This window comes from Accipiter gentilis, chromosome 1 (assembly GCF_929443795.1).
Source record: "Accipiter gentilis chromosome 1, bAccGen1.1, whole genome shotgun sequence".
Lineage (NCBI taxonomy): Eukaryota > Metazoa > Chordata > Aves > Accipitriformes > Accipitridae > Astur > Astur gentilis.
In genome coordinates, this window is record NC_064880.1 from 34,242,074 (window position 1) to 34,255,245 (window position 13,172).

The 13,172-nt window shown below is 36.4% G+C and overlaps 1 protein-coding gene across 2 annotated transcripts in view; it reads right to left on the bottom strand.

The window, feature by feature from the left end:
- Positions 1-6,775: 6,775 nt before the first annotated feature.
- Positions 6,776-13,172, bottom strand: part of CSRNP3 (cysteine and serine rich nuclear protein 3) — a 71,634-nt gene continuing 65,237 nt past the window's right edge. For both annotated transcript variants that reach the window (XM_049816411.1, XM_049816421.1), the window contains exons 4-5: positions 9,785-10,081; positions 6,776-8,261 (exon numbers count right to left, since the gene is read on the bottom strand). In XM_049816411.1, the coding sequence (XP_049672368.1) occupies positions 7,218-8,261; positions 9,785-10,081 (1,341 nt within the window). In that variant the 3' untranslated portion in view covers positions 6,776-7,217. The remainder of the gene's footprint in view (positions 8,262-9,784; positions 10,082-13,172) is intronic.

A 13,172-nucleotide genomic window follows, 5' to 3' on the forward strand; every position in this document is an offset into this window, starting at 1 on the left:
GTACTGAGTTCATGTTAGGTTTAAAATATATTAAACAACAGTTAATATCATGATCTAACATGGCCAAGCTTGTAGTGAACATGCACATGCTTTTCCATCCTTGCTCTGGGGATATCTTAATTTCCTTTTTTCCTTCTTTTTTTTTTCCCCCCATATATAATGTTTTCTTTTGCCCTTTAGAATGTCCTCATCAATCTACCTCTTGCATTCATCCTTTTCCTCTAAATTGCCCTTTCTATCCTCACTCACTCCAGGGTGTATCCACCCATGGTTCAAGACAAAGAATTATCTTGATCCTTCTGTTAGGACAGTGGTGTTCATTTGTATCTTCCACCAGTTTTCCTGTCCCTCAAGAAAAGCTAATCCAGTCTTCATGGCTTGTTGGAAAAGTGCACAATTAGAGAAGAACATACATGTGAGGCAAACTTCTTTTGACTTAGTTCTATTTGACATTCATTCATAAAATACCCAAGTAAAACAAACGTGTCATTGCTAAGATCCAAATTAAGGTGATTGAGTAAATAAATGAAGTCTGCCTTCTGACTTTTTTTTTTTTTTCCTTTGTCCCATCTCCCCCACACCCCCGCCCTGCCTTAGACGAAGGACTAGCATCTTCTCAATTGAGATGCGGCAACACAGAGCATCACGAATACTATTCTCCAGGCAGTGGGACCTTCTGTGTACCAGGTATCCTCCTAACTATAAAGACTATACAGCAGAAAAGCAATACAAATTTTAACTTTTTCCTTTTTAAGATCTAATTCACTTCTATGTTATAAAAGGTTTGTTTTGATTTATTATTCATTACTTATATGAGAAAAAAGAAAAAAAATCATAACAGTAGTTTGAAGGAAACTTTTTCCTCCCCTAAGTGATGGTTTTCTGCTTTCCCTAATCTTGAATTTTCATCCTGTACTGGGCTGTGCTGTATAAAGAATGACACTCCTCCCCTGGATCTACATGCCTCAGGAGACAACGAGGATCCTCTACCACACTTCTGGAGCTCTCTGCAGCCTGTGGGGTAGGTTTCCTTCCTGTTCATTTGTGCGTACGGAAAGGGAGTGTCTACAGACCCCCACTGGGATCACTCCCTCATGACTCATATTCAGAGCCAATGGGAGACTTTTTCACCACAGTTCTGATCTATCTACATGCTAATGTTAAGTGAAAAATGAAATGAACTCTTGGCAAAATAAAGGACAGCTAGCACAGAGGACACTAGAGTTGCCCTTGTGCTCAATTTCAATGAAAAGCCTTACTGTACAACAGACCTTTCCCAGACCCCAAGACGAAGGGAGGAAGGAATTAAAAAGAAAAGACTAAGGCTGCAAAACAGATGTTGCATGAATTGGATGTTCTTATAAAAAGTAAAATTCTTGGTATCAGCCATTACGGTAGCAGAAAGTTCTCAAGGCTGTTGTAACTTTCCTCCTTAAGTGAAAACAATACTCTGGCACATTTATTAGCAACAAAATTAAAAGCTGCCTCTGATTTAGGAGTGGGAAGAGACAGTGAACAGGAAGCACTTATGAAGAACTCAAGCCTGTGTTCACTCAGACATCTTTACAACTAAATGGTACTTGTTCATCACTTCACAATGTTCATGCTTTGGATTTCACACTTCTTGGAGAAAATGGACAATTAATAATTTGCACATGGACAGTGATTATAGAGCACAGCAAAATTAAGGAATATTTAAAAAAAATTTGGAAACATTGAAAAGGCAAATATTGAGATTTCTCATACCAAGGAACATGTTAATGAACTAGACTCTGTTTTGAAAATAACAGTAGCTTTCTACCATTTTAAAAAAATAGTAATTGGATTTAATATTTTAGAAATAAATTCTATAGAATATATTCTCTGAGTTAATTCTAGTTTTTCTAAGTATTTTACAACAAATGTTCTGCAACCATAACAAAGTAGATGACAGAATTACTCTTCAGCCCCAGTGGGAAAGCATCTTAAGGATTTCCTGTATCATCCTCTTCTATCCCTGTTCCTGACAGCTTCAGGAAATTAAACTGGCACAATGAACATGAGTTTATACAACTCATGAGCTGTTAACATGGGAGTTTATTTAGCAAATGCCTTTTAAAACGATATCATGGGTCTCTCTTGATTTAGCTCTGAGTAAGGGCACCTGCTTCACTACAGGAGCAGCCTAGACAAGGAGTTTCAACTGAGGGAATTCAGCTGGCAGAAGACGACAACATGCAGGGGAATAAGACTGCCTGTTGCTGCCAAGTATGGTGTTGCAGGCAAACTACAACCTTGCTGCTCAAATGTTAAGCACTCAAAAGGTAAATGTTATATGTTCAACACAGCTTTTATTCTAATTTTCACTGTGAAATTTATTGTTAAACTTTTGCTTATTAATCTGGTCCACGGAAAGGAGAGCTTGCTTTTGCTGTGTTTCGCGTTAGTGATAAAATTTCTATTCACTTCTGAGCTGGATTGGGCTTTATTGGGAAAGTGACTTAGTTTGCTGTACAAAAATTTAGTTATGATGCCAAAAAAGGGTATTTTGCCTGTTCTATGGAATTAATTTTTTTTATCACAATATCTCCAAGTACCTTACAAACCAGAGCATAGAGAATGGAAGTGACACAGCAGGACAAAGGCAAAGCCAACAGAACCCAGGTCTCCTCTGTCTGAGCCCAATACTCTCTATCCAGTATATCACATTTATATCAAAGAGTCCGGAACATCTGAAATATTAAAAAAACATAATACATGTTCTGTTTTGCATACAAATGTATGTATATGATCTTTAACAAACTAGCTGTGTTTCATGAAGATATCTGCCCGATTGTTAGGCACAGAGTGCTACATCATCAGTTTGTTAGCACGTTTACTGAAATACAACACCCAGGTAAGATTAGAAACTGGATCTGGATCAGTTAGCAATCCAGTGAATAACACCATGAATACTACAGGCAATTTCTGCAGAACTTGGACAAAAGGCAGGATCCCATTATTAACTGACTCAGTTAACAGATCAGTGAGCAGGCTGAACCATATTTATAGCAAGTGATGGTTACTATGATAGTGTAATCAATGGCCTTAAAATAAATAAATGTCAACTCAAAATTATGATTCACTAGCAGGAAATTATGTAAATGAAAAACAGTAGAACTTTTACAAATCTAGAGCCTCCTGATCTAAATGGCATACAGCTCATAAAAGAATTTTTTTTTTTAAAAAAAGGAAAGAAATATTAGAAACTTCTATTGACGAGTTTTTAATTTTTTAAAGGACGTTCCAGTGGACATGAGCTATAGCTCTTAGGAGACAATTGCAATTGCTGCAACTTTGCCAGAAAAGTTCTAATTTTATGTCTTATGTCAAAGCTTTATATATAAATTTTAACAATGCATTTTTTCCAAGAGAGGCAAAGTTCACATTATAGGCAAAAAGGCATCCAGTTTTAGGTGCTGTTCCAGTGATGAACTGTGTGAACATTCTGTTTTATTTTAACAGAGGGAAATGCTTTCATTATGACTCATTTTTCTTAACTACGTGATGTAAGCATAAACTATCTACCAATTTATTACCTGGCTTCTTAGGAGTGATTATCAGTAGCCAGGTAACTTGGGAAATAAAGCTGATACAACTATCAGTAAAGTAAACATTTCCACAAATGATATATACAGAAGCAAATACTGCTGTTTATCATTTAGTAACGTAACACTTTTTATCACGCAGAAGTAAGCTTACCCAAAATGAAAGGACTGGTTATCAACTTGAATACGAACCAACTGGAAAATGGGACATATCATATATTATTATAAACTAGCCCAGAAAATAACATTAAAACATATTCCAGCCCATGATTTATTTTTCCTTATATGAAGAGTACTTTTTTCTTCCAAACAATACATAAAAGTCTAATCAAGGGGTGGGAATCTTGACTCTCACCTGATTTCTACAGCCTACTCTAGATTTCATAGTTATATTACCCTATCTGTTTGGGTCAGGGCTGTGACTTTTTTTTTTTTTTTTTCTTCACTCTAGTCAACTTCTACATACTAGAGAAGGCCTTAGCTTTGTTATTTGCTGGTATGGAATTGTTTGGGAACAGGTTTAGCCTATGTCGAAAAAAGAGGTTTCTGGTTTTTTGTTCCCTCAGTATGAGTTTATCTCTCTTAGAAGGCTTGTTGATACTACTAGTATAGCTACCAGGAAATAAATATCCATGACTTATAAACAGACTTAACTTTGTAACTTTTTACAAGAACTAAAGAAGATTTGTTTACTTTGTATTCTAAGATCAAATCTTGATCACAAAACATCAGATCAGATCAAAAGAAAGGTTATTACTATCTAAATTATCACCAGGTAGTTAAGAATATTTTTTCAACTTAAATATTTCTTCTGCATGTTCTACTTTGTGACTCCCAGGAATTAGCTACTTTAAACAAGGGAAAATAGTGTAGCGCAAGTTCTTTAGTCACTGCCTTCTCTACCCTACCTATTACAAGCTACTGCTTGTCACCCTATGCTGCAAGCTTTAGAGAATTTAGCTGTATTCACCCCGATGCCCCAACAGCATGGACTATAACATATACATCTAAGTACTCAGAAGTTCATACAGATGCTAGTATTAAGGAGGCCTGGGGTCTGAAGCCTGTGCCAATGAAAATATTAAATAACCATCATCTCAGTATTTTAAAGCTAGCTGAGATGTATTTTATAAAGTTAATCACTTACTGTGCTTGCTAATATTATTAAAGAAATTTCTCATGTGAAAGCACAGGAGCCAAGAAAATAATTTCTTATTGCTCAGTAAGGGGTGAATAATGAAACAATATTTCATTTAACTTTCCCCTGAGAGAAACACCCTGGTAAAGTGTGCGTGATCCTCCAACACACTCTGAGGTTAAAAAGCTGCTACTGATTCACAGCTGCTGTCCCAGCTCAAGTAGAAGGGATTTGTGCTTTTGGTGCTGGTGTTGAGTGAGAGTACCAGATTTAAGCCTGCTGTTAATGCAAGATGCCTATATACACAGAGACTTGTTACATTTGCCCATATAGAATATCTTGAACAGAATAATATTATTCTTATATGCAGAACTTCATGAACTAACATGTTTCTCTTTAAAACTAAAGACTGGTATTTGCTGTATGAATTGGAGAGAATACACGCACTTACCTGGCTACTCAGCCTTTAGAGAAAGAGACTAGAGTGTTCTGTGGCTAAGAGGAACAGAGCCTAAGGAACTGCTGAGCTAGATAACCAACACGACTGCATTTTCCCAGGAGATGGAATATGTTGCAAGTGTGGAATCCGGTCCCTAGAGAACTAGGGCTTTTCAATGCAGTTCATATAAAACATGTAGGACTTCTTGTGGAAACAAGTAAATAAAAAACCTTTCCAGCTACTACATGGAGTAAAAGTATTTTGCTAATTTAGCATAAAAATGAGAAATCACTTTGCCCAGATTTCGTATAAAAACAATTAAGCCAGCTTATTTTTTTTAAAAAAAGCATATTTTAAATCTGGCAGTTTTTCTACTGGAGTACTGTACATGATGTTTTAAAGAGCTTCTAACCAGAAGAGTCACTGTTACAGAGCTAAAATTTACACTGTGTTTACATGCATACTGTTAACCATCTAGACTTGATAGATAAAAACTAAGATGCGATCCTTATTTTGACAAACAAGACTGGTTTACATTTCAACCCACTTGATGTATAGTAAATAAAATTTCAGTATTAGAAGAACAAAAATGTTAAAATAGATTCTGAAATCAAAATAAGGCAGTGCAGAATTATCAGTGTAGAGAAAAGCAAGTTCCTACACCTCCTTTTCTAGAAGAAAGGAAGGTTGGTTAATAAACTAAAGGTTGAGATACAGCAGGTATTTTAATTCCCATTTCATTTAAAAACAAATGCAGTGCAAGGTAACGGATATCCATATGATGCATGTGCTATTTTGCTTGCAAACTTTAGCAGATATAAAATTTCTGAAGCTGTGTTTCCTCACTGAATCTACTGGTTCCTAATTAGACCAAATACTTTGTAAATTTGAGATAGATACCATCAGAAGTCCATAAAAGCCAGGCTCATATTTCATAAAAACTGCTAAATATTTAGGAAATCTAGACCCTTCCACATTTTTTTTCACGCTTCATTTAAACTTAGATCAGCAGGACTCTGCTTTTATAAATTACCTACTGACATATTCATAAACTGGCTTGGGAAAAACATACAGGTTTTGTTACAATGAATTTTAAGATCTTACGTACACCTCGGAGTCTGGAGCTATGGCATTTCTCCAAAATAGTTCACAGTTCCCGCAGTTAATACAGTACTGCAAAATGGCACTAAAGTGCATAAGTATCTGAACGTTTGTTGGGCTAAAAGGTGCTGTGCAAGCTTAAGCTACTGCTTTGCCATTATATACAAGATCATTTTTCTTTGGGGAGGGGGTACTAGCTCTGGAATGCCACTGATTTTAATTTTAATGGAGGATTGTCTACCTTTCACCTTTCTAGAAGATGTAAATGCCCCCTTTCTGACTCTTCTGTTTGTCAAGAACAGTAAAAGAGAAAATAGTACGCTCTAAAAATGCGTTTCAAGATAATTTACCAGAAATGGTATTGAAAAAACAAAAGGAAGAATACAAGGTACTCCAGATGAAAAGTGGACATGCTCTTTGTAACTAGCTATGGATCTTCTGTTCAAATGAACATGCTGTTCATTTTTATCAAAACATGAGTACTAAACTACCATAAATAAAATACATACAGTACAGAACAATTAAAACTTTTTTTTTGTACAGTAGTTACTTTTACATTAAACTTACCATCTTTTCAGATATGTTGAAAATTAGGACTCTAAACATGATTATTTCAAAGTATCATTTTTAACAATCTTGCACAGGCCCGACAATCAAAAACACGAAGCTTTGATTCAGATAGCTTGGCAGGTCTCACATACTTTGATAGGTAGGCTACTTTGAAATATGTTGGGTGTGTTTTTTACTTATGCGTTTTACTTTTTATCAAAAGACAGTTTGATTATTTTTATTTAAATCTTTACATGAACTAGTTTTGTGCAATACCACTGCCAGTGTAGCATACGAAAACAAAATGTGTCTGGAACATTGACTATAGTCCAAGTGTTGTCTACCTCTTAAAAAAGTAAGATTCTAGGAAATCCAATGCGAGTGCATTTTAATACAGGAAGTCAGTCCTAGAATAATTTTAATATTAAACAGGTACCGTTTCTACCACTGGTGATTTGATGCACTCTTCATGCAGTCTGCTCTTTTCTGGGAGGTTTAGTGAATTCTCAGCAGGGTGCTCTTGTACATGACTGTCGCCATTCAAAGCTGAAACAAAGCCATCTTGAGAAGGACCTTTCAAGAATGAGTGAAATTCCACTTGAGGGTGACTTGGCCTATGCTCAGCATATAAACTGTTACATGGAGCACTGCTGTCACCTTCAGAAGATGAGCAGCAAACAATCACTGAGGGGTTTGCAGAAGGGAAATGAGAGCTGCTAAAAGTTTCCTCTGATTGCCGTGTGTAGTCAACAAACTGTTCTGAAGTCATGTTGTAAGGCACCAGAGAAAGACTACCGTTCTTGACAGCATCCCTTTCTGAGTAAGTCTCACCGATCTGGTTAGCAGTGCCAGCAACGTGGTTCTCTATTTGGTAATACAGATTTGAAGAGTTAGTATAGTATGAGGCATTTTTAGAGTGGTTTTCATGCACAGCAGTTCCATCAGAGTAGCAAAGGACAGAAGGAAGAGGCACCATATCAGCATGGGAGCCCATGCTTTCTACAAAATCATCTGCTTTTTCTTCCTCATCATCTTCCTCCTCATCTTCCTCTTCCTCTTCATCATCATCTGATTCACTAGGGGCTAAACTCTGTGTGCTAGAATCTGTAACTCCACTACAAAAGCTACTCCCATCTTCCTCTTCCTCCTCTTCCCCTGGGCAGTCCAAGTCCTCGGCTGACTGAGAATGCATAACTGCAGCCGGAGGTTCGGTTTCAATCTCAAAATTTTCTGCAATTGAATATTCAACTGGATGGGGTCCTGGACTCACAGAACTAGTGTGTGCACTTATCTCACTGTGGCAGCCATTTAGTGCCGGAACTTGCTGCTCTCTATTTTTCTCCAATTCAAGTTTCATTATTGTGTGCAAAAAGTGAGTCCGTACACGGATAGGGTTAAATTCAATTCTACCTGCTGTATTGCTACACCCTTCTTTAGTGCAACCGCATGGAAAAGACATACGATCCACCTTTTAAAAAAAAGAATACAGATTAACAATATGTAGCATAAGCCTGGCGATACAACAGAACCTAGCAGCCTAGAGAAATACAATAGCGAAGTGGGATTCATCCTGAGAAGTACTTGTAAGAACAGTCAAACCTACCAATGATTCAGAGAGTTAGCCCTGGAATTTAGCACTACTGATAGGAACAGTAAGGGACCCATACATGCAACAATGTTGCAGAATAGGAAAAATATGTTTCTGTTCCATAGGTGAAAGCATTACACAGTGGAACAAAAAATGGGTAATCTCTCTATATATATGGATCTGCTACAGCTTTACTTCATGTTGTGCTCAAATCCAGGCAAAAGCATTACCAGAAAGAGTCTTAATATTTTGTAAAAATCATGGGAACTAGAAACCTAGCGAAACAAAATGAATTACATATAAACCCCTTTATAAAGCTGCCAATGGGGAAACCTGACCACAGAAGTAGGAATAAAAACTCATTTACATTTTAAAAGATAATCCAGTCAATTATAGATGCAATATTGAAGGCTCAACAGACTGTGAGCAGAATTTATATATCTAATAATAGCCAGCTTAAATTTTTTAAAATGTGACTGAATCTCCACGTCAGACAGTTCGATTAGGTAGCTTAAGGTCTGTGAGTTTCATCTACACTATAATACCTAAACATCAAATATGATGCGGAGGAGAACCATATAACACAACCTAGTACATCTTCCCCACATGTGAAAATGAAAACAGGAACAGCAAAGAGAATATATTATTTAAAATAGAGAAAGTTTAGCTTGGATTTAAGAGATGATGAAAAAAGCATTCAGGAGGAAATCAACTCAGCTGCATAACAACAACTCAGGAGAATTAGTGGAAACATCTTTTAGGGAACATTTTAGGACATTTACAGTTGTACATAGGACACTATGTAAATGTACAATACAAAATACCTTTTCAGTCTGCTGAGGAAAAACTACCTGCTATATTAGGTGGTGTATTTTTATTGCCTACATGCAAAGTTATCATGCATGCATTTTAAGTATCATGCACGTTAAATAAAGGACAATACCACAGTGTGTCATTTATTGTTTCTCATTGAGTTTGGACTGTAATTCACATTCAGACAGTATGTGAATTGTCTCTAAAATAACATGTAATATCCCTTCTGAAATCTGGAGGCTACCTATTCTTCTGTTGTCTGCATCTGCATATTTAGATAAAGGCCAAAGAAGAATATGAGGAGCAGAATATTTGTTTAAGAACAACAACAAACCCTAAACAATGTATGTGCCTACACCAATCATAAAATAAAGATGTTTAAGGAGATTGTTTGTATTGCACACTGTATACTCTTAAATCTGGGCCTTAAAAAACTGGCTTGAGATCCGCAAGTGCTATTGTCTAATAATTAACTGAATTAATTTCCAGTAGTTATAACTTTAACAACAAAAAGTACATGCATGTGCATGCACACACACCCCTCCCCTTCCCCTTGATGGTTAAATAATGACAATCATATAGACATTTACCTGACATTTTATGCCTGCAAGACTGCAAGTGCAAGTTTCTGGATCGCAGAACACACGGCAGTCACAGCCACAATCCTCTCTGGACAGGCGGATGGCCCGCAGCTCATGTTTTTCTTCCACATCAATCTTCTTCACTCCAGAAGCTCGCAGCAACGCCCTTCGCTTTTTTGTCGGCAGGGGTTGTAGAAAGAAGTACTCATCTACTTCGGTGTTGTCTAGATCAATATCGTCATCAGAAATGTCATCCAGTGTCAGTGTATTAGCTTCTTCAGATTCCACTGTACCATTCTTTGTCATCTGTTGGACAGAACAATTAACAAAGTTCTTTCTTAAACTATATGTGTCATAGATGTAAGTATGTGTGATGCATTATGAATGTGGAAAGCCATATATAAAAATGCTGCATGACTGCCAGTAAGTACCAGAATACTACAGATGGGGTGAAAAGGCAGTGCCTTCCCATTTAACATGTGAATTAAATACACATTTTTAGTTTCACCTTTGTCATGAAGCTAATCTTTTTTCTAAGTTTCTAATCTCTTACCTGTTCTTTAAGTCCTTTATCATTTGTCACTGTCTGCCAGATGTCATGCCTTTCTAAAATTCTAGTCTTTTCTATATTGTTTCATAAGATAATTTTTGAGCCCTTAATTGGTTCTAGTTCCTGTCTCTGGGCTCTTTGAAATTCTTCACTATCCCTTTTGAGATAGTAATTATACTACCAACACTGTTGCAGATTACGGTGCATCACAGATTTGTAAACCTGTGTATTTTATATACTATTCACAATCGTGGTTCCTCTTCATCTTGACAAGTTGTTTGATGTTTGTACAGCTGAGGTCACAAAGCAGCGTTTCCACTTAATCGTTTAGGCAGATGTCTATATCTGCTTCTTGAGTTCACAATTTTAAGCCTGGAAGTCATTTAATTTTGCCCCTTTCCACCTACATTACTTCATGTTTATTTACAATGTATTTCATAGTGCTGATGCATATAGCTCTTCCGAAGTTCTTTCTAGTCGTCTTTGGTCCTGAAAATAACTCATTTAGGTTTGTGGTGTCGTGGATTCTAGTACCTCACTAACCAGTCCAAAATATTCTTAGGTAGTTAATCAATTAATAACTTAGAAAAAAGGAATTAAGTTGTTAACTTCTTGTGGAGAACCTTGAGAAAAGTTAATCAGAGGATTCGTGTTCCTTTCCTAGGGATATGAATTTTTGAGCCTCTGTAGATACAAGTATCCTGGCACTATATTATTACCTATGTATAGTCTAGCTCTCAAACCTTTCAAAAACTGTTTCAAAATTAAATGGCCACAAGCATCAGGCACAAACATCCAGTGCCACCTTCATAAGATAGCACACTTCTGTACCATACTCCTGTAACTCATCTCATATAGAAAGGAGTGTATATATTCAAGGAGAAAAGAAAAAAACATTTACTGCACTGAAGGAAGGTTAATTTTCCCATCCATGGTAGAGCTCACTGGTTATATCTGCCAGATAACACAACTACAGGGTTTATAAAAGTTCTACAGAGAAAACTGCTCGAGACCCAAAAGAGTATCAAATGTTAAAACAAAGTTCAGAGGGATGATGACGTTCACTACAAAAAATATATTTTCTCAATCTCAAATTACTCAGTTTGAGCATTGTACTACATAGCAAACATGAAGCAAGTGCAGTTATGGGATATATTTTGTCATATAATAAATCCTTTTTCTTTTATTATTGTTCTATGAAATAATTTTGCTTAAAATGGAAAAGCAAACACACAAACAAAACAGATTCCCAATGTTCAACCTGCTCTAGGTGATGCTGTCAGTTGATGGTTTGCTGATTTACACTAGCTAAGCACCTGGTCTCATACTTTTGTGAAAAAAACATGGTGCAACTACGTGATCATTACACACTGGTAAGATTTCATCATGGGCATCACCATGACCACAGAAAATGGGCCTCAGTGAATGTAGTTTTGATGTTTCTTATCTACAGAAAAACAGCCATTCAAGTTCTTTCTCTGTTTTGCCTTATCTACTTGCAGAAAATTTCAGCTTGGCCTAGTATCCCCCAGTAAATTTTTAGATACCAGTTTTAAATACAGAAAAATACTTAAGTCATAACCACCATTGACTGTTTCTTGTGCATTTCAGTGTTGAGACATTTAACAATTATCACTGTAAAGGTAACTCCCCATTTTTCTGCTACTAAATCCTGTCACCTCCATCTAGGTATGCATCTTATGTTTAAGAAAGCAGTCCCGAATCTTACACATTCCGCTATTTCTGCTCTTATTATACTCCCAACTGTTTCATTTTCCCGTTTATATTAACAGTTTGTCCTTTCCACATTCTTTTGGATTGTAACTGTCATTTACGGCATTATTGAATTACTCGACGGTGAACTCCTACTGACTGCTTACTCTTTTTTGCAATTGCAGTTTTGTGTTTGTAACAACTGTGTAGGACAATCATAGAAAAAAACCCCTCATTATTCCTGACTTGTAAAGTCAGGTTAAAAGCAATACTCTCCCCTCTGAAGAAGAGTCTTATTGTCATGACTGGTAGTCCTTACATAGAGTGTTCGTGTGCACGTTACACTGCACGAAGAAAAATTCTCCTGAGATCAGTAATCATCCCTTCTTAGCAATTCAGCACTGTATTTAGTTCATGCAGAGGTGTTCTGCCACTTCCACAACTCCACTTTATAGGCATTATTGTTTCCTTCTCTTCAATGTGTTCTCAATCGTTCTCCATAACTGCAGCCTTCAGAGTTTAGTGCCTTCATTTTATTTCATGTTTCAGTTTATTTACCATGTCTGTTATCCCTATAACATTCAAATCCCTTTCTGTTCATATACTTCTAGCTCTTTCTTCATCTTAAATGCAGGCATTTTCTAAATGTCCTCTCAAACCTCCTTCAGATTGTCTTCTTACTCTATTTTGTATTATTCATTTCACTTTACAGCGGATAGGAAAAGGGAGGGCAATAGCTCCCTAATCAGTTCTGCCTGGCCTTGGGACAATGGAGAGATTATTTACACCAGGTATTTCAACATATTCGTTCAGTAAGGTAGGAAAGACAACATTAGCAGTCATCCTTTTTCTGTATAATCTACAGTGAGAGACAGGTAAATCCACAGAGTAATTAAATGTATCTTGAATGAGCTGCCTGTAGCTAGTGGGAGGGAATAGTCCACTGTATATGCAACTCAGCCTGAATATTCAAATCCAGAATGGCATCCCTGATTTTTTTTATATTCTTCAATTTTTCTTAGCTAGGTACAACTAAGTACAGTGTATTTATGTTTCTTTGTTTTCTTTTTTTTTTAATATAATTGGAGAACGACCTACCTAAGAATTCTGATTTCTCTAGTTTTAAATACACAA